This window comes from Fukomys damarensis, unplaced genomic scaffold (assembly GCF_012274545.1).
Source record: "Fukomys damarensis isolate Sample0158 unplaced genomic scaffold, DMR_v1.0_HiC HiC_scaffold_3, whole genome shotgun sequence".
NCBI lineage: Eukaryota > Metazoa > Chordata > Mammalia > Rodentia > Bathyergidae > Fukomys > Fukomys damarensis.
Genome location: NW_022900915.1, coordinates 14,389,128 through 14,411,643, shown reverse-complemented (window position 1 = coordinate 14,411,643; position 22,516 = coordinate 14,389,128). Strand labels below are relative to the sequence as shown.

The following is a 22,516-nucleotide window of genomic DNA, read 5'->3' as shown; positions in this document are numbered from 1 at the left end:
CATACATAGAGATGCATTCATGCACAAAGAAAAGCCCTAGAACAAGGCTCCAGTGTGTTCACAGGAGTATCTGAGCTGGTCATATGGATGGCTGCTTTGGTTTGATTTTGTGCCTGTTGTTGTTTCCTAGTTTTCTTCATTAAGCTTGAATTCCTTTTATAGCTAGAAACAGAAACCATGGTTTTTTTTTTCTTTATTTTAAAATATATGTTTCCACATTAAGATATTATGGGGCATCACTTTTTTCTCTCATTGAGTTTATTGGTACATTCTAGGTATACAGTACAGTTACATTCATCATTGGGATCTTGTACCTTTACATGACAGGTCTTGGTTCTCATTTTTCCCCCTTTTCTCTGCCCTCCCTTCATCCCCTTCTCCCCTCCCCATTTACAAACACTTCATTTCCATTTTATCATTTTCTCATATTTTTTTCTCTTCCCTTATTAGCTTTCCCCTACCCTTCCCACTTTCCCTACACCTTTAGCCCTTTTCTTCCTATTTCACATTGTCAGTTATATCATTAGCATCTTCTGTACCATTATAGTTTTTCATGCCAGAGAAACTATTAGGTATTTATACGTGTGTGTCTTATTTATTTCATTTAGGAGTATATCCTTAATATATATCCATTTTCCTATGAATGAGTCTAATTTCTCATTCTGTATGGCTGAGTAGCATTCCATTTTATAGAAAAACCACATCTTCCTTATCCAGTCTCCAACTGATGGGCAAATGGGCTGTTTCCAAGTTTTAGCTATTACAAACTATGCTGCGTTAAACATAGGTGTGCATATATCACTGTGATATGATTCTTTTAATTTTTTTTTTTTTTTTTGGAAAGATACCCAGCAGAGGGATGGCTGGGTCAAATGGAACCTCTAGTCCCAGCTCTTTGAGGTATCTCCATATTGATTTCCACAGTGGTTGGGGGCTTTACTTTTTTTTTTTTTTTTTAAAGTAAAAACAATGAAAGGGAAAAGAAAGTGATCTGGCTTTTGTTGAATTGAGCAGAGCCCTGGGCTCCTTTCTGGTTAGAGTTAGCACATATAGCTGAGCTGAGGCTAAGATTCTTTACTCCTTTCCTTAACTCCACCGCTTTAGCAAGTCAGTAAGTTCAGTACTTGCTTTTATGTCAGGAGACACTTTGTGTGTGCCAAGAATGGTGTCTGGCCCTTTGTGTATGCTAACTCCTGTGGTCCTCACAAATACCCTTACTGCTAACATTTTCCCTGGCTTTCAAAGACGGTGATGAGGCAGTCACAGGACAGCGAGCAGTGTAGTGAAGCCTTTCAGCCGTGCTCTGCCGTGACCCTTGCCCCTCCCACTCCATCTTGCATACACTTTGGAATATTTCTCCCTGAGCATATTTCATGCTTGTCTTCCTAAGGGAACCATCCTATTTAAAGAACCCATAGTGATCCTTTTGGCAGAGGTGAAGCCTGGGAGGAGGAGGTTAGGTGTTGAGAGGTTGGTGACTTAGAAACTGAGAAGAGGGGAGGGAAGCTGTCGCCCAAAGCTTCCCACCTGAAGAGTGTCCAGTTCACAGAGGCCTGACGTCTGAGGATGCGACCCACCCAGCCTTGTTCAACTTAGTGATGGGAACATTTTGGTAGTTACCATGCAGGAAGTTGTTAAGAGTGAGAACATCATCCTTCACAACGTGTGTGGGAAACCTGGGTGATGCTGTGGTGCTGATTTTCTGGGTGTGGTGTCATCTAAAGAAGTATAGTTGGCCCTCCAGCTCCATGAGTCCTGCATCTACAGTAACAAGATACCCGAGGCAAGCTGCTTTATAGAGAAAAGAGGTTTGTTTCGGTAAATGCAGAGTTCAGGGGCTACGTCTGGTCTTGGTGGTCTTAGTGGTGAGGGCCAAAGTGGCATAGAGCATTGCATAGCAAGAGACTGGAAGCATGTGTGTTGTGGTGTGTCTCCCTCTTCTTTTCACACCATCAATATGTCATCATGCAGACTGCCCTGATGATTTCATGCAATCCTAATCACCATCCAAAGGTCTCACCTCTAAATACCATAGCTGGATTAAGTTCCTACCCTCTTAATACCTCGCAGAGGGACTAAACTTGGGGGCATATCTACTGCAGAGAAGCCACAAATCAAAACTATTTAAAAAATAAAATTACATCTGTACTGAATATATACAGGCTTTTTTGTTTTTGTAGTATTATCTATATTGTTTAAGGGATGACAACTATTTATGTTATATTCAGTATTGCCAGTGATCTAGAGTTGATTTAAAGTATATAAGAATACACACAGGTTGTGTACAAATACTTACACTATACCTCACTATTTTACATGAAAGGCTTTTAAGATTAGATATTTGCGGAGGTCCTTGGACCTTATCTCCCACACCCAGGGATGCCTGTTCTGCTCTGCCACTCCCCTGTCTGTCCCATGTGGAGCTTCTCAGGAAGCTCTTCTTTGAAGCCCTGGAATTCAGACTCCTTCCACTGTTGCCACCAGAATGAGTAATGGGGCTGATGACTTAGTGCTCCATCCTCCTCTTCTCCCCTGACCCGTCCACTGTAACATCAGGCCTTTCAGTGATCCATCTGTGATGTAAGGTAGACTGTCAACTTGCTGGATTTAGCAGCCACGCGGGGGTTAGTAGACACACGTCTTGGTGTTTCTGGGTGGATTACGAAGGTGTGACCTTGGAACCTCTATCTGGCCCATGGCCCCTTCTTCTCTGGTTCTTTCACCTCCTCTGCTTCCCAGCTGCCCTGAACTGAGGATGTATGTGCTCCCCACTACCCTCTTGCCATATTTCTGCCTTAGAGCCGCTAGCTTTCCCTGAACAAAGAGGCAAGGGATTAATGAAAGATCACAGATGAACCAGAGCTTGGTATCCACACTCCACTGGAACATGAAATTCTGAGCTCTGGGCATAGGTAACTGGATACCTGTGGGCCTGTTTGCCACTGGTGACACAACCTGAGCACCTGTGAACTTGCCTCTGTGTGTTCTTCACAGGGTAGCTTTGCTGTACAGAGACAGTGGCGGGGCTGTGCTAAGAGGGCGGATTAATCCTAGGATGAAAGGCCTTGAACCTGAGACACAGTGCTTGTTCCTCTTTCCATTTGGTTAGGTGATGTACTTTTCTCTTGATTCTTCATTTCCATTTGGATCAGTATATTCACATTTCTATGTGGTACCAAGGACCGTTTCCTTAAATCTGATTTTCATTTTAAAACAGAACCATTTTTTTCAGGATCAGCCAAGCATACCCTAATCACAACAGCTGCCACCTAGTAAATATGTGCTATGTGCCACGCCTTAATGGACTGAGTACATTGTGTGTATGATCTCTTTTCTTTCTCACCAGTCCTCTGAGGTGTAGGGAAGAAAATTTTGCAAAGGAAGAAAATAATAAGGCTCAGTAAATTGCCCCAGGTGACACAGGGGAAGAGTGGCAGAACTAGTATCCGAACCAGTATTTGAGGGCTGTCTGACCCCAGCCTCCTGCTTTTAACTGTCGATGCCTTGCTCTTGCAAATATTGTTTTCATTTAGTAGTCTGTCAAGTATGACAGATATTCTCTGGAAATAGACAACCCATCAAACTATTGAGAAACTTCCAAACCGTTTTGTTTTGTTTTGTATATGTATTTATGAGCTCACAGAACTGGAATTTGGCCTTTTCAACAGGTATCAGTGTAATTGAAGCAGATTCCCTCTAAGTGCCCTATGTTTGTGTCAGGCAGGGCCCTGTGTCCATCAAGCTTAATTCAGCATGCCAGGGACTTTTTTAGGTGTCTCAGCCCTGTGGCAGCCACGTAGGGCCGCAGGGAGGAAAGCAGTGGCTCAGGAGTCCAGTGCCTGAGTGCAGTCTTAGCATTGCAACTTTTTGCCTCTTAGATGGTTATTCAACCTCTCTAACCTTCAGCTTCCCCCTTCTCAAAAGCAGAGCAGCCCTCGCAGGATTGTGAGGGCAAGTCAGTGACGAGGAGAAGCGCCAGGCCCAGGCCTGGCACCTCATCGACACTCCTGATGTGGAGCTGGTATTTTAGAGTCAGGGCTTTGTGTTTCTGCTTCTCTTGTCTTGTGTTTCACTCTTGACCCTGGTTTCTCCTATCCCAGGTGCAAGAGGCCATAGCCCCCTTAATTTAAAATCCTAAAAAGAAAAACAGGGAGCACCCCAATTAAAAGTGTACATTCTTGGCCCAGGATTTAGCTCAGTGGTTCCACTGCCTTCCTCACAAGCTCAGGGTCCCAAGTTCAATCCTTGGTACCAAAAAAAAAAAAAAGTGCGCTCCCAAATTACGCCAGCCCAGACTGATTTTTCCTTTCTCAGACCTTCTTCAGTTCTTTTGACCACGTCCTAGATAACATTAAAATTTTTTGTCAATAAGAAGCTCATATGTCTGAAGAGCCAAAGATAATAATAAAATCCATGCAAATGAATCCAGGTCTTTTGAGGAACAAAATAACCATAATTACTGAAGCTGCCTTGGAACATGGGAGAAAGTAAGGGCCAGCGGTTCCTCTTTCAGGTTGTTTCTCAGAACCTCGAGGCTGGAGAAGGGATACCATTTAAATATAGATTTGTTGGCCCCAAATATGCTGGACTTGTTCGATTACTTGGTAGTGTGAGGGCTTTTCATTTTGGAAAGGACATTTTATTTTCTTCCAGTTTTGAAATTTACTGAATTGTAATTTGTAATTTTCTTCAATTAGAATGGTTCTCCTTTCCTTTCCACAGTTTCCTGGGCAAATGGCAGGAAGCTTAAGTAAATCGAGGGTGGTGTTTTGTCCTAACAAGCCTGAGTGTCAAGAAAGAAGGGCTGTGAAGCATACGGTGGGGGTGGCACTGTGGGAAGATGTCCTCGGCATTTTTCAGGTAGGGACATTGGAAAATATAAACTGGTGACTCCTGAAGAGAATTGAAAAGGCTTGCAGCGCTCTGTGAGCACCTTTGCAGGTGACTAGAAGTTTGGAAATGTTGTAAAAGCCAGGCCGCACGGACATACGGAAGTGCGGTGAGCGTGGTGTCCCCCCCTGTGGCAGATCTCCTACAGAAGGGGGCATGTGGCAGTCCACACATGGGAAGATCAGTCCCTGAGCTGTCTTGCTATCTGTTTGGGGCTTATATAACTTCTTTTTCCCAAAAAGAAGCAAGCAGCACATTTGTTTTTCGGACAGAGTCATCATTGAAAGACAAGCATTTGTTTTCCCAGACAGAATGACTTCCGATTTACCGAGAAACAATTTCTTGCAGGAAAAAATATGCTTTGCTGTGACCAGCTACTACTTGGAATTCTGCTACAGCCAGGCCGGTGTTAGTGCTGGTCTTCTTTTTCAAAACGAAATCCTTTCTGGAGGTGAAGAGAGGGCAGGGACAAGGGGAAAAAATGAGAACCAAGACCTGTCGTGTAAAGGCACAAGATCCCAATAATGAATGTAACTGTACTGTATCCCTAAAATGTACCAATACACTCAATTAAAAAAAACAACAAAAAAATGAAATCCTTTCCAGTAAGTTCACACAGTGTACTGGTGCAATGCTCTATGACTGAACAAAGAGACTGAAGAAGCTCAGCAGGAAATGCAGTTTAGTTTTATTTTAATCCCAATGATTAAAATTTAAAGATGCACTGGTGTTTAAGAGAATGAATTCTCAGTGATCAGTGTTGTGATCTCAGCTTAAATAGCATCCCAGGAAGAAGCAGCCCTATCCACAGAATCCCGTTCATCCCCATTTGCCCTGACTACTTAGGCACTTGCTTTTATACTGCCCTGGTGTTAGTTTTTTTTTTTTTTTTTTTTGAACTCAGGACATTGTACTTGTGAAGCAGAGAGCAGAACCACTGAGCTAAATCCCCGGCCCTGTAGCTCTTAATAAAATCTAAAACTGTCTTACTTGGTTGCTTACTTGTTCACTGTCTGTTTTACATGCACATGCATATGCAGTCTGTCCTAAACTTTTTTGGTCACATTGATGATCAAAATGTTATCAAAAAAAATATTTGGGATATTTTTTATAATAATGTGTCTTTTTGTTTCCATTTGCTGTTTATAGAACACATACCTACCAGAGCAGTTGTTCTCTAACACACATCAGAAAATGCATACAATACAAATCTTACAGGGATACTCCCAAAAGTACACAGGCGAGCTTGTGCTTCCTCCCTGCTTGCGCTCTCGCACCCTCCACGTTGTAGCTCAGTGTAGCTGCAATGAGCTGGGGGAAGGCCCTGCAGGGCTTGTTTCACGCTGAGTTCCTGAAACAGTGCCTGGCATACAAGGGGTGCCAAGGAAATGCTTATTTTTCAGTAGCCAACAAGGCTAAGGTGCAGTTTACTCTCTCAGGCTCTGAAGTGCTCAGGCTGTGCTGTATCCCCAGAGGGAAGGAGGAGGAAAAACCCCGTTTTTAGGGTCAGAATGCCTTCCTAAGACAACGAATGCATGCTGAATAAAGAATTTACTGTAATGCTTCAAATCCTTCTCCAAGGAGGTAATTACACCTCCTTGATAAGATGGGGCTCAGGCAGACAGGTGGCTTCTCATTTCCCTCGTGGCAGATGGCACCGGTGGACCTGCTTCTGAGGCGTTTGGGGGAAATTTGCTTAAGAAATCATCTGAGATATATTTTTATGTCTTCCCATCCATGCTTCCTAAATAAAATAAGGCTTTGGCGGCTTGAGGGTAAAAGCAGACCTGGTGAAGGCTGCTTGAGGGGAGGGTGTTGCCGTCCTGCTGAGGACACAGCAGGGAGGCCCCCTGCCCCTGAGCTGCATGTGCATGAAAGCCTTTAAAAAGCGCCTGACAATCAGGAAGTCTATATTCAGCAAAACTGTTCTTCAAAACTGAAGAAGAAATAAAGGCATTTCCAGACAATTTATGGGAGAAAACCTTCAGGTTAGGCAAAGATTTCTTAGATTCGATGACAAAAGAGTGGTTTTATAAAAGAAAAAAGTTAGTGAATTGGACTACATCAAAATGAAAAACTCGGGGCCGGGGATTTAGCTCAGTGGTTCCGCTGCCTGCCTGGCAAGCACACGGACCTGAGTTAATTCCCTGATGCAAAAAAAGAAAGAGAGCGGGGTGGGGGGGGGAGAAAGAAGAAGGAAAAAGAAAAAGAAAGAAAAGAAAGAAAAACCCTAGCTCTTCAAAAGACATTACTAAAAAAGTATCTTTTCCCTGGCTGCACACAGGGAAAGTGTATTTGGAAATATTTTTCACTGATAAAGAACAAGTATCTACCATCTATGCAAAAACCTAGAATGCAATATCCGTAGAATGCAATACAATACATATAATAAACATGTATTTAGTACTACATGTGCTGTAACACAGGTCATACCCTCAAACCTCAGAAATATTATGCTAAATGAAATAAGCCAGGCACAATAGACAGACCAAACAGTGTATGATTCCCTTTTGGTGAAATGTCCAGAAAGGGCAGATTAGAGCTAGAATGTAGGTCAGTGGTCGTTCATGGCTGGAAATGAGAGCAGAGCTTAACTACAGACACAAGTGGCAGAAGGTCCTTTTTGGGGTGAGGGAAGCATTATAAAACTAGATGCTGCGGTTCATGTACAACTCCATCAGCATGCTAAAAGTTGTGCGTTGATATGGGTGAACTTCACGGCCTGTGAGTTATACCTCAGCAAAGCTGTTTTAAGCTCTCCTAGGAATATTGAGGATCCCATACGTATTGATTATTGTTTTTATTCCGTGGTAAACAGATCAATTATATCAAAATTTAGAGAGAAAAACAAACCGAATATTTTGCCTGAATGGAGAAATTCATTTTATTAATCACGTTGGCTCTTTAGAATAATTAAATAGATTTTAGAATAAAAGATGTCATACTTTCTTGAGAGTTTTTAAAAAAGCCAAGAATGATAGCCAAGAGCAGAAATTTCCAAAATATAGCCTTGTGGCAGTGAAACACCCAAGAGTATTTTAAGTGGTACAGAGATAAGCTTTTATTTTCTATCTTAATAATAATGGTTTTTTATTTAGACTATTGTATTAAAGGAAAACACTTAAAATATTAAGTGGATGCCCTGTATTAAAAATATGTGGTGGCTAGAGCTATACAGCTCAGTGATAAAATGCTTGCCTAGCATGTGCAAGGCCTTGGTTTGATCCTCAGCACTGGAAAAAATTTATATGATACACGGATGTAGCAAAACTCATGAGCCTGAGCTTTCATGACATGGGGTCGGGCAACAGTGCCAGTAGTCTGGAAGGAAAGTGATGCCAGTGCGTGATGAGACGGAACACTGAGATGAAACATCAGAATTCATCCAGGTTCCTGTTTCCCTCCCTGCCAGAAACAAAATGTCTGAAACTCCCTGCATATCTGTTGAGCATAATCATCTGAGGCAGACGAACTAGTGACTGTCCATAACCGTCATGGCAACACCAGAGTGAGAGCAGTTCCTCTTTACATCAGATATTTCTGATTTGTTGTTGTCTTTTTTTTTTTTTTTTTTTTTTTTTTTTTATCGGGTTTTGTATTTTTTTAAAGGCAGGTGGTGGAGCCACTGAGCTAACGCCCGGCCTTCTGATTTGGAAATTGTCTGGCTCCCCTGGCTACCAGTAATCTTACCACCTGGTTTCTGGTAGACCCATATTTCTTTTCTCTTAACTTTTTACTTTGATTCTTGAAGTCTTTTTTTTTTTTTTTTTTTTAAATACAGCCTCTGAATGCTGTCAATTCCAAAGAAACTGATTAAGAATTCACAGTTTGTAAGAGATACAAAAGAATAAAATAACCACAGAACAAGGTAAGATCAAGACCAGAAGAAAAATACAGCCCTTGAGGTTCAAAAGAAAAAGATATATCTCATGGTGATTGGAAAGAAGCTCATCAGAAATGAGATGGCATCTGAAACAGTCTTCAGATAGTGAAGAGGCAGTGGTTAGGAGCAGGGAAGGAAACGCTGCAAGTAAAAGGCTAAAGGTTTATCCGATCTGAAGAGAAACCAGGGGATAGAAACACTGCAAGTAGAGACAACATCACTAGCAGGAACACGCAGATGGGGAAGCTTAATCCTTCACCTCAGCCCGTGTGAAATATTGCCGTTTGAGAAGAGGATGGCAAACCTTAGTACGTGGGCTACATTCGGGCAGGTGCCTGCTTGTTTTATGTCCTGTGAGATAAAAGTGTCTCTCCAGTGTGATATAGTTCGCATTTTAAATGGTTAAAGTACCTACGGAATAACCTCCGTTTTGCCTCTTGGCTTGCAGACTAAACTACTTACTATTATGGTCCTTTAAGAAAAAGTTTGTGGATGCCTTGTATGATGGCACACAGCATCAGAGGGCTGCAAGTTGGAGTCATAAAAACGAAGTGACTTGTAAGAACCCTATCTCAAAATCAAGAATAAAAAATGGGCTGGGGATTTAGTTCGGTGTAAAGTCATTGGGTTCAGTCCCCAGGACCACAAAAAAGAAAAGGTTTGTGGGCCTGGAGAGCTCTGGGATCATTCAAACAAATGATGAGTGCTGAGAGATGCTTTAGGGCCCTACTGTGAAAGATCTTTCCTCCCTTCATGAAGGAAACTTAGCAAGCTTAAGGGGGAAAAATGGAAGTTTAGGTAAATATTTCGGAAAGTCTCAAGATGATTCTAACCTTAAGCACAACTGGATCCATGAACCCAAATTATTATTTTTTTTCTTGGTGCTTCCTTCTTTCTTGGGTTCATCTGCAAACAGATATTTGCCATGTAATGTGAAAAAAAGCTCTCCGGTCACCCTGAGCCATTACATTTAGCTCTTATAACAAAGAAGAGCTATATTAGACTCCGCAAGAATGATGATCAGTTATCTGTCCTTCCCTGAACCCATCGCTATGGCCACGTGGAAGGGGACTGTATTAGCTAGTCTGGATTCCATGTTTCCTCCTGCCGTGAGATCAGCGGGACACTGGACAACCTGAATCACTTGTGGTGGATAAGAACTTCTCCAAGGGAATCAGAGGCAGAAGAACGGCAAGGCTGGCGAGGCTTTGCCTCATGAGCGGTGGAGAAGCCCTGAAGTGTTGTAAGCACAGAAACGACATGATCAGATTGCGTTTTGAAATGATTGTCAAGAATGGTTCTGTTGGGCCGAGGATTTAGCTCAGTGTTTCTGCCGCCTGCTTTGCAAGTGCAGGGTCCGGAGTTCAATCCCTGGTACCAAAAAATAAACAAATAAATAAATTTTTAAAAAGGAATGGTTCTGTTCAGTATTTATATTTTTAAAAATCTTGTTTTCTCTGTAAATTTGCATAGTAACTCAGATTGTCCAGAGTAAATTTGGATCCACCTCAAATTTGAAGAGAGAAAAAAAAAATTCTTATTTTGTGAGATCAGAATTAATGGGGTTTTCCTATATTTATTTTCACTGACTTCTCAGTGGATGTTTAGTTTTGAAGTACAAAAACTAGAGAGGAATATAAAAATCACTCTCCAGTTTGTTTTTGTTCACAGATGTTAAAATCCTTTTTTCCAGTGGAAAGGGTGACTTTGCTGGAAAATCATTTAAAGTTTTTTTCCAGTCAATAAGCTCCTCTGAACCAAAGGAACAAGGGGTATAAAATCACCATGGAGCCCAGTGAGATTACATACATTCCTTTGCAGCAGCCTGGGCTAGCCATGGTGCAGGGCAAGCAACATGGTAGGAAGAGAGAGTGGGTTTTGTGCGCGTTCACACGAGGGAGCAGGACCAGCCACAGAGGATATGCAGGTAAATAGAGTGCAGAAGTCTGAGTAGGCTGAAATCAGATCAGAAAGCATTTTCCACATTTTTAGACTACTGAATAAACACCCAAATTAGAGGAAAGTTAGCCATGCATGTGGGGAGGGGGAAGAGTCAGTGACCACTGGCCTCTCCACCAGAGTTCATCTCTCCTTCTCTCTCTGCCTCATACCCCTTGCATGGCACCCTGACTCAGGGTTCACAGATGCAGGAATTTAACTTAATCCTCCTAGACGTTCTTCTTAGCAGAAGTGCTTTTTCTGCTGCTGAACTGAACATATTAAACATAGTGAAGTATTTTAGGCTCTTTATTCAAGGAATCCCTGTTCCCCAGGGTTACTGTTAAGCTGAAGTATCTTGGGCCCCCACTGCTAATTTTAGATGTTCTTTTGTTTTCAGTAGTGGACATTTAGATTCTTATTAAATCCTTTGCCCTTCTCTTCCTCCCTCTAGTGCAAACAGGAAATATTCCCTGAAAGCAGGCTATATAAAAAAGTATGCCAGATGTCCAAGGCCTTTGAGCCAGGGCTGTTCACATGTCCAGCCGACTCAGACTTTGTCGTGGGAGAAGCCTGCTTGATTTCCCTGGGAGAGGAAGACACTATTGACTTACTGTAATGCCTTCACCAACATGTAAAAATATCACTGCGATAGTTAACATACTTTCTCTGGGAGGTAGAAAAAAATCGAAAAATTTGCTTTTGCACATGGAAAGTGCTCAGTAAATATTTGTTGATTGCATTTGACTGAAAAAGAAGAGAGATGGTGTCATTTGGAAGCTGCTAGCTGTACTATGTAGCTTAGACCATAGATTGGTACAACAAAGTACTATTGCACTATTGAACATTGTTCCTCAGTTATTCTTATGCTTACATTTATAAATATAACATTACTTGTTGAAAATGCTTAGAAAACACGAAGACTGTGATTATATGGGAACCACAGATTTATAGGAACTCTGTACTTTCTCCTCAACTTTGGTATAAACCTAAAACTATCCTACAAAGTAAAGCTTATTTAAAAGAGAAAAAAAAAATAGCATGACAAGTTACCTTTAATCACATGACCCGGAGAATGAATATTGTATTAATGTTGTATTAATATGCTGATACACTTCCTCTCTAGAAGTATGGTTTGAGATACATTTTAAGCATGTGTATAAAAAGCTTCTTGAGATGTCAACATAGAGCTTAACTAATTCATTAGCCATTCATGTTGGAAGTACACCCTTGCCAGTGTCCAAATCTTTTGCTTTCTTCTTCCTTATATAGTCCTCTTCAGTGGTAACAACTAGTCTGATGTTTACAGTGTCATTTTTTAAATTCATTATGTTTATCGGTACATTTTAGATCTACGGTATGATAACATTATCATTGGGAATTTGTACCTGTACATGATATCTCTTGGTTCTTATTTTTTCCTCATTCGCCTGCCTTCCCTTCAACCCCTCTGCCTCTCCCTATTTACAAAGATTTTGTGTTTCCTTTCCCTTCTTTTCTTTCCCTACCCACCCATCCCCTTCCACTTCTCCTTCCCCTCTCCTCTGGACCTTTTCTTCCTATGTCACCTCATCTACTATACATTTTGGTCCTCATTTACACTTTCAGTTTTTCACACCAGAGAAACTATTCGGTATTTACACGTGTGTCCTGTTTATTTCACTTAAGAGTATGGCCTCAATGTGCATCCATTTAGCTATAAATGTCTCTGAGTTTCTCATTCTTTATGGCTAAGTACTACTATGGAAATCATTATGGAGATGCCTCACAAAACTATGATTACAGGTCCCATTTGACCCAGCTATTTCCCTGCTGGGTATATTCCCAAAATAATTAAAAGAATCATTCCAGAGGGATATACGCTCACCCATGTTTATAGCGGCACAGTTTGTAATAGCTCAGTCATGGAAATGGCCCAAAGGCCCATGAACTGGTGACTGGATAAAGAAGATATGTGTGGCTTTTCTAAAATAAAATTCTGTATTTTTTTATAGTTTTACCTTCTAAATACAGCTGATTCTTGTTATTTCCAGTATTTGTGTTCTACAAATTTGTTGCAGACACTGAATTAGCAAGTATCAAATCTGGGCTCCTGGGGAGAGTAGAGGGTAAGATTTCTACAAACCTCTCAAGGTCACAACATTTTAAAGTACAGCTATAGAGTCATATTTTACATGTATTTTTCTTTTAAGATCCCTTACTTAATGTTACTGTTGATTTGTTAACATACTCTTGTCTAAAAGTGAGGTAACTCATGCCTGTATGCGGCTTATCTAAGAACATATATCTCTGGAAGGCACATCACAGTTTTCTTGTGCTTAGGAATACTAGATAGCATTTCAGCCGCATGCCTGGGGCCGTTTTAAACAGTAAAATCTTCAGTGAGCACAAAAATGTGACCCTAGATAGATCTGGAAATTATGTTATTTACAGTATGAGAGCCGAAACTAGAAGGCAGAGCCTGGCTTTGTTTGATCTCAGTTGTGCATATTGGGTGACGACTTTTATTGCTTCCGCTATGTACCAGCAGCTCATTTTCTCCTTAAGAGGGTGCACTGTGATAAAAATTTACTAAAATTATTTTTCCTCTGTACTTTTGCTAAAACTTTAGGTTTCGAGCTTTTACTTTTCAAATCATTTGCTCAATGAATGTTTGTTTGTTGTTTTTTTGTTTTTGGGTTTTTTTTTTTTTTTTTTTTTTGGTTTTTTTTTTTTTTTTGTACTGGGGATCGAACTCCAGTCCTTGTGCTTGCAAGGCAAGCAGCGAAACCACTGAGCTAAATCCCCGGCCCTGCTCAATGAATTCTTAAACATGTTTTCTGATGTATGCGTACACACATTGCTTTAGGGTATAGATCTTTAAATGGAACTGTTGGTTCATAGAAGTTGATATCTTTACCTTTGCTAGGTGGTGCAAAGGTTATAGCAATTATCCTTCTCCCACAAAATGGTTATAGTGATTATCCTCCAGCAAAATAGAAGAATTTTAGATGTTCCACATCTTCATAAACACCTGGTGCTGTCTGTATTTTGATATTAACTATTTAATCATTCTAGTGGCTATACATTATGATTGTAGTTTTAATCTTCATTTCCAGAATCATAGAAAAGTTGAACACCATATCTTTTCTTTTTTTTTTTTCCTCTCTTTTAAAGTCCCTATTTTCTTGCCCATTTCTTGTTTGGTTGTTTTTTCCTTATTGACCAGTAATAGTTTTTTACATAGTCTAGCTTTGTTTTCATTTGTAGGTTGACTTTTCATTCTCTTTTAATGTTGTCTTTGGAAAAACAAAAGTTGATGTTTTGATATTGTCAGATAAGTCAATACTTTCCCTTATAGTTATCCCTTTTTACACTGTTGTATAAATCCTATCCCCTAAGTTCCTGGAGTCACTGTGCTTTATAACCTTTGTGGTCTAATTTGGTAGTTACTTCTAAAATCCATCTGGAAGTAAACTGATCTGTGTGATACAAGGTAGGGAGTCACTTGTCATTTTTTGACTATTGATATTCAATTATTCTGGTCCTATTTATAGAAGACCACTTTCTATTATAATTATAGAACAGTATAGGCCTGTGAAAGAAGTTTCAAAAAGTATAAACAAAAATTAAAAGGTGAAGCCTTAATCCATGCTTATATTCTCAGCTCTGTCCCCTGAGGCAGTTCTAGCTTCATGGTCACAGATTTTATCTTAATAATAAAAAAAAAAACAAAAACAAAATAAAAGATAGGTAAATAGGAAGTAAAAAAAATCTTAAATGGGAAGGAGAACAAGAGATGGAGAGAGAGGCCAGAGAGGGGAGGGAAAAGGGATGGAAAAAGGAGTTAAGATGTGCTGGGTACAGTACCAGCCTCACACAACAAATTTAGACATGGACTGAAACAGGAAATGTACTTACAAGTTTTAGATAGATAGATAGACAGATGCTTAAACACCTCCGTCATTAGAGCAGTGGCTACAAGCTTTACATAAGAACAGAAAAGACATAATCCACTAGTACTAGACTTTCTGTTTATTTTTATGTTGCAGTGAATGAAATTGGTTTTACAATCACAGTATCTTCGTTATATATAGAATGACATTGATAGTGTACTCAGTTTAAGATAGCGATGTGCCTAATAAGGAGATGGTGGTGTTTCTTAGTAGACACTCAAATTTTTTGAAATTGCAACTGTCACTGTATAGATACTTTTCAGTGTTCCCAAAGTGCTTTAGCATTTCTTTATATAAAAAAAAAAAAAACAAAAAAAAACTTCATACCTTGAGGAAATGTTTTGCAAGTTGAGGGAGTAAATGCATTTTATTTTAGGAACCAATTCTGATGGACCTGGGTGTGGTATTGAAAAAGACTGAGAGCACACTTAGGTTCAGCCGAAAAGAATTCTAAGCTGAATATGTATTGTATTGTGCCATGCACACAACAGAGGCACGCAACCCATTTAACCTTTCTAATTCCTTCCATTGAAGGCTTTTTCTGTATGGTAAGCAATTGAACTAGGACTGTTGCCCAGACATCTTTATTTCAAATCCAGAGTTTTTCTTTCTGCTTTGTATTTCTGTATTACTCTGCATGAGGGGATTTGAATCATTGACTAGGGAGCCATAAGGACACCAGATGCCCTATTCTGAGATAGTGAATTCTGTTTAATCATGAAATTACCATTCCCACCCACACCATCGGAGTATACTTCAAAAAAAATTTTTAAGCCAAGAAAAAAAAACAAAAAAACGAGTGCACTGTAGATGAAACTATTTTAATGCAAATTATCTAAAAAGTATTTAAAAAAAAAAACCTGCCTATAATTGCTTAAAACCCTAAGGGGATTTTACCAGTTAATGTCATTAAAATAAGAAACAGAACTCTACCATTATCTGAATAAAAATGCATATTAAATTATATTAGATGAGGGGAAGGAATCTGTGTACATATATGTGCACATTAGTTACAAGTCAGAGAAGAACACAACAATGAAGATCGGGGACATGTGGACTTTTTCTACTTGTGAAGTTGTGAAGCACGTTCTGAAACTTCAGGAGGTTGGGTATAGCTACGATTTCTGTGCTAGGAACTTTAGGGGGATACATGATGAGGAGTGTTTTTAAATTTACAGCAGATAAAAATTGATTTTTGTAGCATTTGCTCTGATTTCCCCACTATCTCATCTATCCGCATGCCTTGTGGCACTGTTTTCCTGGCTGAAGTTTGATTTCCCTTCTCTTTTAATGGTACCTTAAGTCGAGACATAAAAGGGTATTTTCCAAAGAAAAGAACTCAGTGATTTGGGATTAGATAGGACTGTGCAGGGTGTGTGGAATCTACTCCACCCTGCACTATGGGGATGGGATAGAGAAATGAACGCAGCAATATCAACATCCCTAGTTCCGGGTCTGATCAGGAAGGAGGACAGACGGATCATTAAGGTCAGCCCTGTGCCAATGATCCCACACCCCAGCCCAGGCTTGCAGTACATGACAGGAAACCTAGGTTGTTGCAGACCATTGCCCACGGCCTGGCAGGGAGGCATAAATGCCAATTTTGTGTCCCCTCTACAGTATGATGCTAGCACAAGACCTTCTGGCCCCTCGTTGTGTACCTTATGCCTCCTACTTAGTTCTGTTTCTGAGAGCCCTAGACTAAGCTAAATACCCCCTGCTCGTTCTCTTGGACCAGCCATACAATCAGACCCAGTGTCTGACATCCCCAGGTTGTGGTTGTCTGTCTCTCTGTCCGTCGGCTTTTCTCCTTCCCACACTACCTTCTTGGCAGAATGCCCTTGGAAAATTAAACATTGCTTCCAGATAAAAACCGAACATGGGAAGAAAACTGTACTCATTTATACATCCTTAAAAATGTTAGAAACGAGAAAAGTCCAAGGTAACCTTTGTAAAGTAAAGCAAAACAAAACAACAACAAAAACACACTTCTGTGCGGCTTGGTTTTTGTCATTGTTTGTGGTGATGTTTTTCTTTTATTTGTTTGTTTGATGATGATATGCTGAATGCTGGTGGAGTTATGGTAAGAAGGAATTCCCATTGGTGGGAGTGCAGTTTGATAGAACCTCTTTGAAAACTATTTGGCAGGATATATCAAGACGGAACTCCTGGCCTCTGACCTGCTGATTTTACTTCCAGGAATTTATGCTAAGGAAACAATTGGTGGTACAGGCAGTGATCCACTACAGGGATGTGATTACAGCACTACTTACAATAGCTAAAGAATAGCCAGGCGTGGTGATGCACACCTGTAATCCCAGCACTCGGGAGGCTGAGGCAGGAGGATCACTGTGAGTTCGAGACCAGCCTGGGCTACATAGTGAGTTCCAGGTCAATCTCAACAACTACATAGTGAGACCCTGTCTCGAAAAACCAAAATATATATATATATTAATAGCTAAAGGGTGATGGTAATTTGAACATACATGCGGTTATATAAACTGGTATACTGTGTAATAGAATGCCCTCTAGCCATTTTTAAAATGTGATATCAAAAGCTATTTAGTAACACTGTAAAATCTTTATTAAGCAATTTTAAAAACAGGTCGTTAACTATGTTTGTAGTAACATGCTACCCAAAAAGTGAGGAAGGAATGTGATATTGATAGTGATTTCCAGGGGTATAAATTATGTGTGACTTCATTGCTTTTGCCCTGGCTCTTTAGTATTTTTCAGTTTGCTACAAAGCCACTTGGAATTGTGATTGTCTGAATTTAGAAAGATCAATTGGCTCCGGTATGTTCGATTTACCTCTCCAGTAAGAGCACCTTTCACCCTGTAGCAGCTCCAGGATCACGGCAGGGAGAGCAGAGAGGGTCTACCATATCCATGTTCAGGTAGGGAGCCTGCCTAGACATCCCTGTCCACAGCAGAGCAGGCGTGAGCTGGCCGGTCCTTCAGGTGAGTCACCACAGAAGGGTGTCAAGCTGATGATTTTGCTACATCCTGTACTTGAACTGTCAGCCGTGAGCCTGCACACTGCCAAGCCTGTCTGACTCCTTTTGAGGACACAGTAAGCCAACAGACTTCTGAATGGGAAGGCTGATTCTAGCCTTCGCACTGGATGCAATCCAGACCAGCAAATGTTCTTCCATGCTAAAGTCGAAGCTGCTGTTGTTGCTGTACATGGGCCTTGATGAGGAGATTTGGCAGGACCAAAACACAGGCATATTTCAGGCAAAAAATGTTCTGGCTCCAGAACATCTAGCCCTAGCTCAGATACACCCAGTTGGACCAGGAGTTGTAGAGAAGCCTCGAGAGGTCATCTGCTGAAATTGTAGTTATAAAGTTATTTCCTCCTAAATAACCTGAATCATTTGTTGTCTTTGGCTTCACTAGTGGGGGACAAAAAGGTTGAGAATTCTATATCAGAGGGTTTAGAACCAAGAGGTTTTGTTTTGTTTTGTTTTGTTTTTTTGGTCTATTTTGTTTTGGATTTACATAGGTTGAGGATTTTTCATTGTCATTTTTATGAGATTACCCAGTCTTGGGCCATTCTCGTCACCCTTGTGCATCTTTTATACTACTTTAATGTTATATGCGTTGCATCAACACTAAAATATAATTTGCTCTATGTCTTATAGTGTTTATATATACACAGGCCTTCTGTTTCTATAACCACCATTATAATGTATAAAACATGCAATAGTATTGTTGATGATGACATTTATGATATGACTATGAACTACAAATGAATAAAAGGCATAATTCTCTGAGTTTAAAAAAATCATAGAAGGAGCCGGGGATTTAGCTCAGCGGTTCGGTGACCTGCCTTGCAAGCACAAGGACCGGAGTTCAATCCCCGGTACCGAAAAAAAAAAAAAATCATAGAAGTACTATGGTATATGCATTTTATTGTTATACTCACTCAAAAATAGCGGTAATAGATTTTTACACTGTGGTCATTTCAGAGCAAATAAATGTTATTGCTATGACTAAAACACAGATGAAATTCTGTTGGTTCTTGAAATTTCCAGCTGATGCTATGGGCAATTGCTATGGGGATTGAAGAGTAACTTCTTACAGTAGTCAAGAATACCCTGCGTTCCCTGTATCCCCAGATAATTTTAGCCATGCCCTACTAGCCAAGAACCACTTAGATATCTGAGGATGTGAAAAAACACTCAGAATCCACACTGTGTTCCCTGAACTATGTTCCCAGTTACGCCTCTAGTTAAAGGCATAATTTTTGGTTGAGATGTGATAGGAATCTAGAGATGTTTCCTACGCATGATAGTTGTTTAAAAACCAAGTTCTGAGGACTTTTTAATTCTCCTGTGGTAACCACAATCAAAGGAACAGATGAGTCCAGGCCCGTGCACCTGGGCTGTCTCTTGAAACTCCAAATTGCTCCTGGTCAGACTCTGGTGCCTGGGCTGGGCTATAGTTGAGGGTTTATGCTAGCCCTTGCCTACTGACAGGGTCATGGACAGGGTCATGGAGAGAGACAAGCACAAATGCAAGACCTGTCTTGCCAGCACAGTACTACAGGCTGCAGTGGTTCCAAGACTCAAGACAGAGTCAACCAGAGCAGGTATTAAACTGATAATAGAGTAACTTATCCCTCAGCTGATGGATCTTACTGTTTTATAATATAGTTGCTTTTTCTTCAAACAACCTTTTCCTATCTTGTCAGAGATATTTTAAGCTCTTTGAAGTCAGAGACCTTGACAGTGCTATTTTTTATCTCTGTCAGTCTGGGTGTTCCATCATGAGTCTTTGCTGGATTGAAAAAAATTAACTTAAATAAACATACTCTTTAAATTTAATTTCTTCCTTTATATGAATTCCATCTGTTACATGAATCTACCAGACAGAACATTGGAGGCAAGATTGTGGAGTTTGTTGGAATTTACAATGTGTTGAGTCTTATTGAACCTGTCTGTTGCTATATTCCTGTGTTCCTTTGCAAATGTGGTAACCATCTAAAGGAAACTCATTAATCAGTGGTTAAGAAGATTGCTGATGCTATGGCTGGGCCTACAGAAAGGCTTGGCACAACCTGGAGAAACAGAGTAAGCCTTACTGTCCCAGTACTCTGTCAACAAGAGCCCTGGGCTTAGGTCAGGGGGTCGGGACTTAAACCTTCTCCTCATCACTTACAGGCTGTGTGTCCCCAGGCAGCCTCACCTTAGCCCAAATTTTCATACCTGTAAATAGAAATTTTAATAGTGCCTGTGTATGAGATTACTTGGCAGATCAAATGAGATTCATTAACTTATTTATTATTTATTGACTACCTGCAGGTGCTATTTTAGACATGGGAGATACAGCAGTAAGCAGAACAACAAAGTCCTTGCTGTTGTGGATCTGTATTCTAAAAATATAATATAATAATGTCATTTAACAAATGCTTCATCAAATTCATCTGAGGATACCTTTCAGACTTACAGAGTGAGATTTCCACCGTAGGAGTCCGTAGAGCTTTGTGTAGGCAGTGGGTGATTAGAGCCACGACTGGCTCTCGTGCCTGAATTGGTGTAACCCTACAGAAGTCCCATTAAGTAGGACATTTAAGTGTGCTTGCTAAATCCCAGGCTGCTTAGAAAATCTGTTCCCCTTGAATTGGATTTTTATCATTTTCACCTCCTCGAAGTGCTTGGGCCTAAACAGTCCAGCAGTTGGCCACGTTCCGGGTGCTGCCAGTGGCACAGAGGCTGGATGGTTTCCACATCTTCTCAGCTATTGTGTTTGCACTATTTGAGCTTAATGCAATTTCATGGAGTTACTAAGGTGTTTGTATAATTTGTGGAAATAAGTCAAAGGGCTAGCATAACCGATTAAAATCCACACACCATATTTTAGTCAGTAATTTCAGCCTTTCCTCTTCAAACCTTTGATCAACTACCCATCAAAGACCAAAATGGACAAATGTAAGGTTTCAGTTTTTTGTTTTTTAATTGCGTTCCTACTGGGGCCTTTTCTTTGAGCATCAAAATGCCCAAAGTCCATGAAAACAGAAGGGGCAGGCCTAGACAGCGAACCTCCAAAGAATTACACACTGCCAGTCATTGCATGCAAGTTCCTAAGAAGTGTGTGTTCATACCTGCTATCATGATTCTAATACAGCGCTTTGGATCTCTAACGGCAAGCAGCTCGTTTAGTTAAAAATGTAAACAGGATATTGTCTTCTGGCTGAGTGGCCTTTGTGGCCCAGAAAAATTGTCATTTCTGCTGAGACATAATTTTTAAATACACAACAGTGGGAGCTGAAGGCTGATTATAAGCCAGTCTGTGTGAGAACCAGGTTGGTGAGAGGATGTGGGTGTTGGAATTCATGACGTACAGTGGGCGTGGCTGAAGACGCTCATGTCACGTAGAGAGTGTTAGCTCTGCAGGAAAAGCCTGTGCTTCAAGGAATTACAGAAGTGGATTCCGTGGAAGATGTGGAGGTCTGGTCTGGAGAAATGTGACTTGACACTGGCCACTTGCCCCTGGGTTTCGTTGCTCCCATGTTCCACTCCAGCAGCCTATCATTTGGCCTCCCATGAACCTCCTCCCATTGTGGTTTCCCTGTGTGCTGACGAGTTTTCTGGTTGTTCTGTCTTGCAGCCCCCCGAATCCAAGCCCAACTTCACCCCTCTCGCCATCTTGGCCCATGTTCTCGGCACCATCCAGCCCTATGCCCACCTCATCCACGTCCAGCGACTCATCCCCCGTCAGGTCTGTGGCAGAGTTTGTTTGGTTTTCTGTTGCTGCTGTTGTTCTCTCATTGGCTTGGTCCTCTCTTCATGCAGTATTCAGCCTCCTCGTAACTTTGTTCCCTGCCATCCAAACCTGCACTTGCTTTTTGACAGGCCAGAAGAAGCTGTTCGTGGAGATTCCAGGTAAAACCACGGGTGATGACCAACCTGCTTCGTTTATCCAAAGCTGATCACAGAAACAGGGGCCTCCTCTGCTCTCCTGTGGTTCCATCCTAACAGACCACAGCCAAGACAGACCATTTGTATGAACACATATGACTTTTTCACTCCTTTTTTAACCCAAACTCAAGCCTGAATAAGGCTCCTGTTTAGTCGTTTAGTCTCTCTGTGCTTGGTATAAGATAGCAAACAAAGAAACAATATTGAGAAGCACGATGGCCTTTTCTTCTCTCATTTTTATCAGGTAACAGGCAGTATTTTTGGTGAAGCTGGCCCACCAGCCCTGAGTGCTGACACATAATCTCTCAGATCAGACTCACTACGTGAAACGTGAATGTAACACAGAATAAAAGATTGAGACATGAAGCAATTTCTCTCTAAATTGCTCATGGCTTCTCCCTCTGGCTCTCCCTACGCTCTGGAAGTCGCCTGGTCTCCCAGCCTGCTTCTGTCTCTGAGTGTATGAGCCTGAGAACTGTCACAGTGAGCACCACCGCTTTGAGGGTGAGCGGCCTGACCTAGTTCTTCTCCCCAGGGTTTGTGCTGTGTGATTTTCCCTGTGTTGGTGACTTCCATACTTAAGTGACACAGTTTTTTCTTCTTGAGCTCTTTGCAGAAAAGAAGCTCTTCAAATCCAAGGAAAAAAATTAAAATCCTGTAGAATCTCTCAACTGTGTAGGACCTGAGCATGGATAGTTCTTGAACTTAGTCCTTGCTTTTAGGTAACCGAATTGTACAGCCCAGTTATAAATATCATAAGCATTTTGGGCTTTTGCACTATTTGCTTATCTATCTTTTCTGCAAAAAGGTGGGTCAAGCAGACATGCTTAAATAATTTATAAAGCTGACTCACTTTTTAAAATGGATATTTAAAAAATATATATATTCCTATATATATTGATAGCTGTGCTATATATAGCTGAGAATATATATATATATATATATAT

At 40.8% G+C, this 22,516-nt stretch overlaps 1 protein-coding gene across 1 annotated transcript in view; it reads left to right on the top strand.

Annotated features, from left to right (window-relative positions):
- The window catches only part of Arhgap26 (Rho GTPase activating protein 26), a 445,337-nt gene that overhangs the window by 406,284 nt on the left and 16,537 nt on the right, over positions 1-22,516 (top strand). The window contains exons 20-21 of the mRNA XM_033765564.1: positions 21,259-21,369; positions 21,504-21,533. Of these exons, the coding sequence (XP_033621455.1) occupies positions 21,259-21,369; positions 21,504-21,533 (141 nt within the window). The remainder of the gene's footprint in view (positions 1-21,258; positions 21,370-21,503; positions 21,534-22,516) is intronic.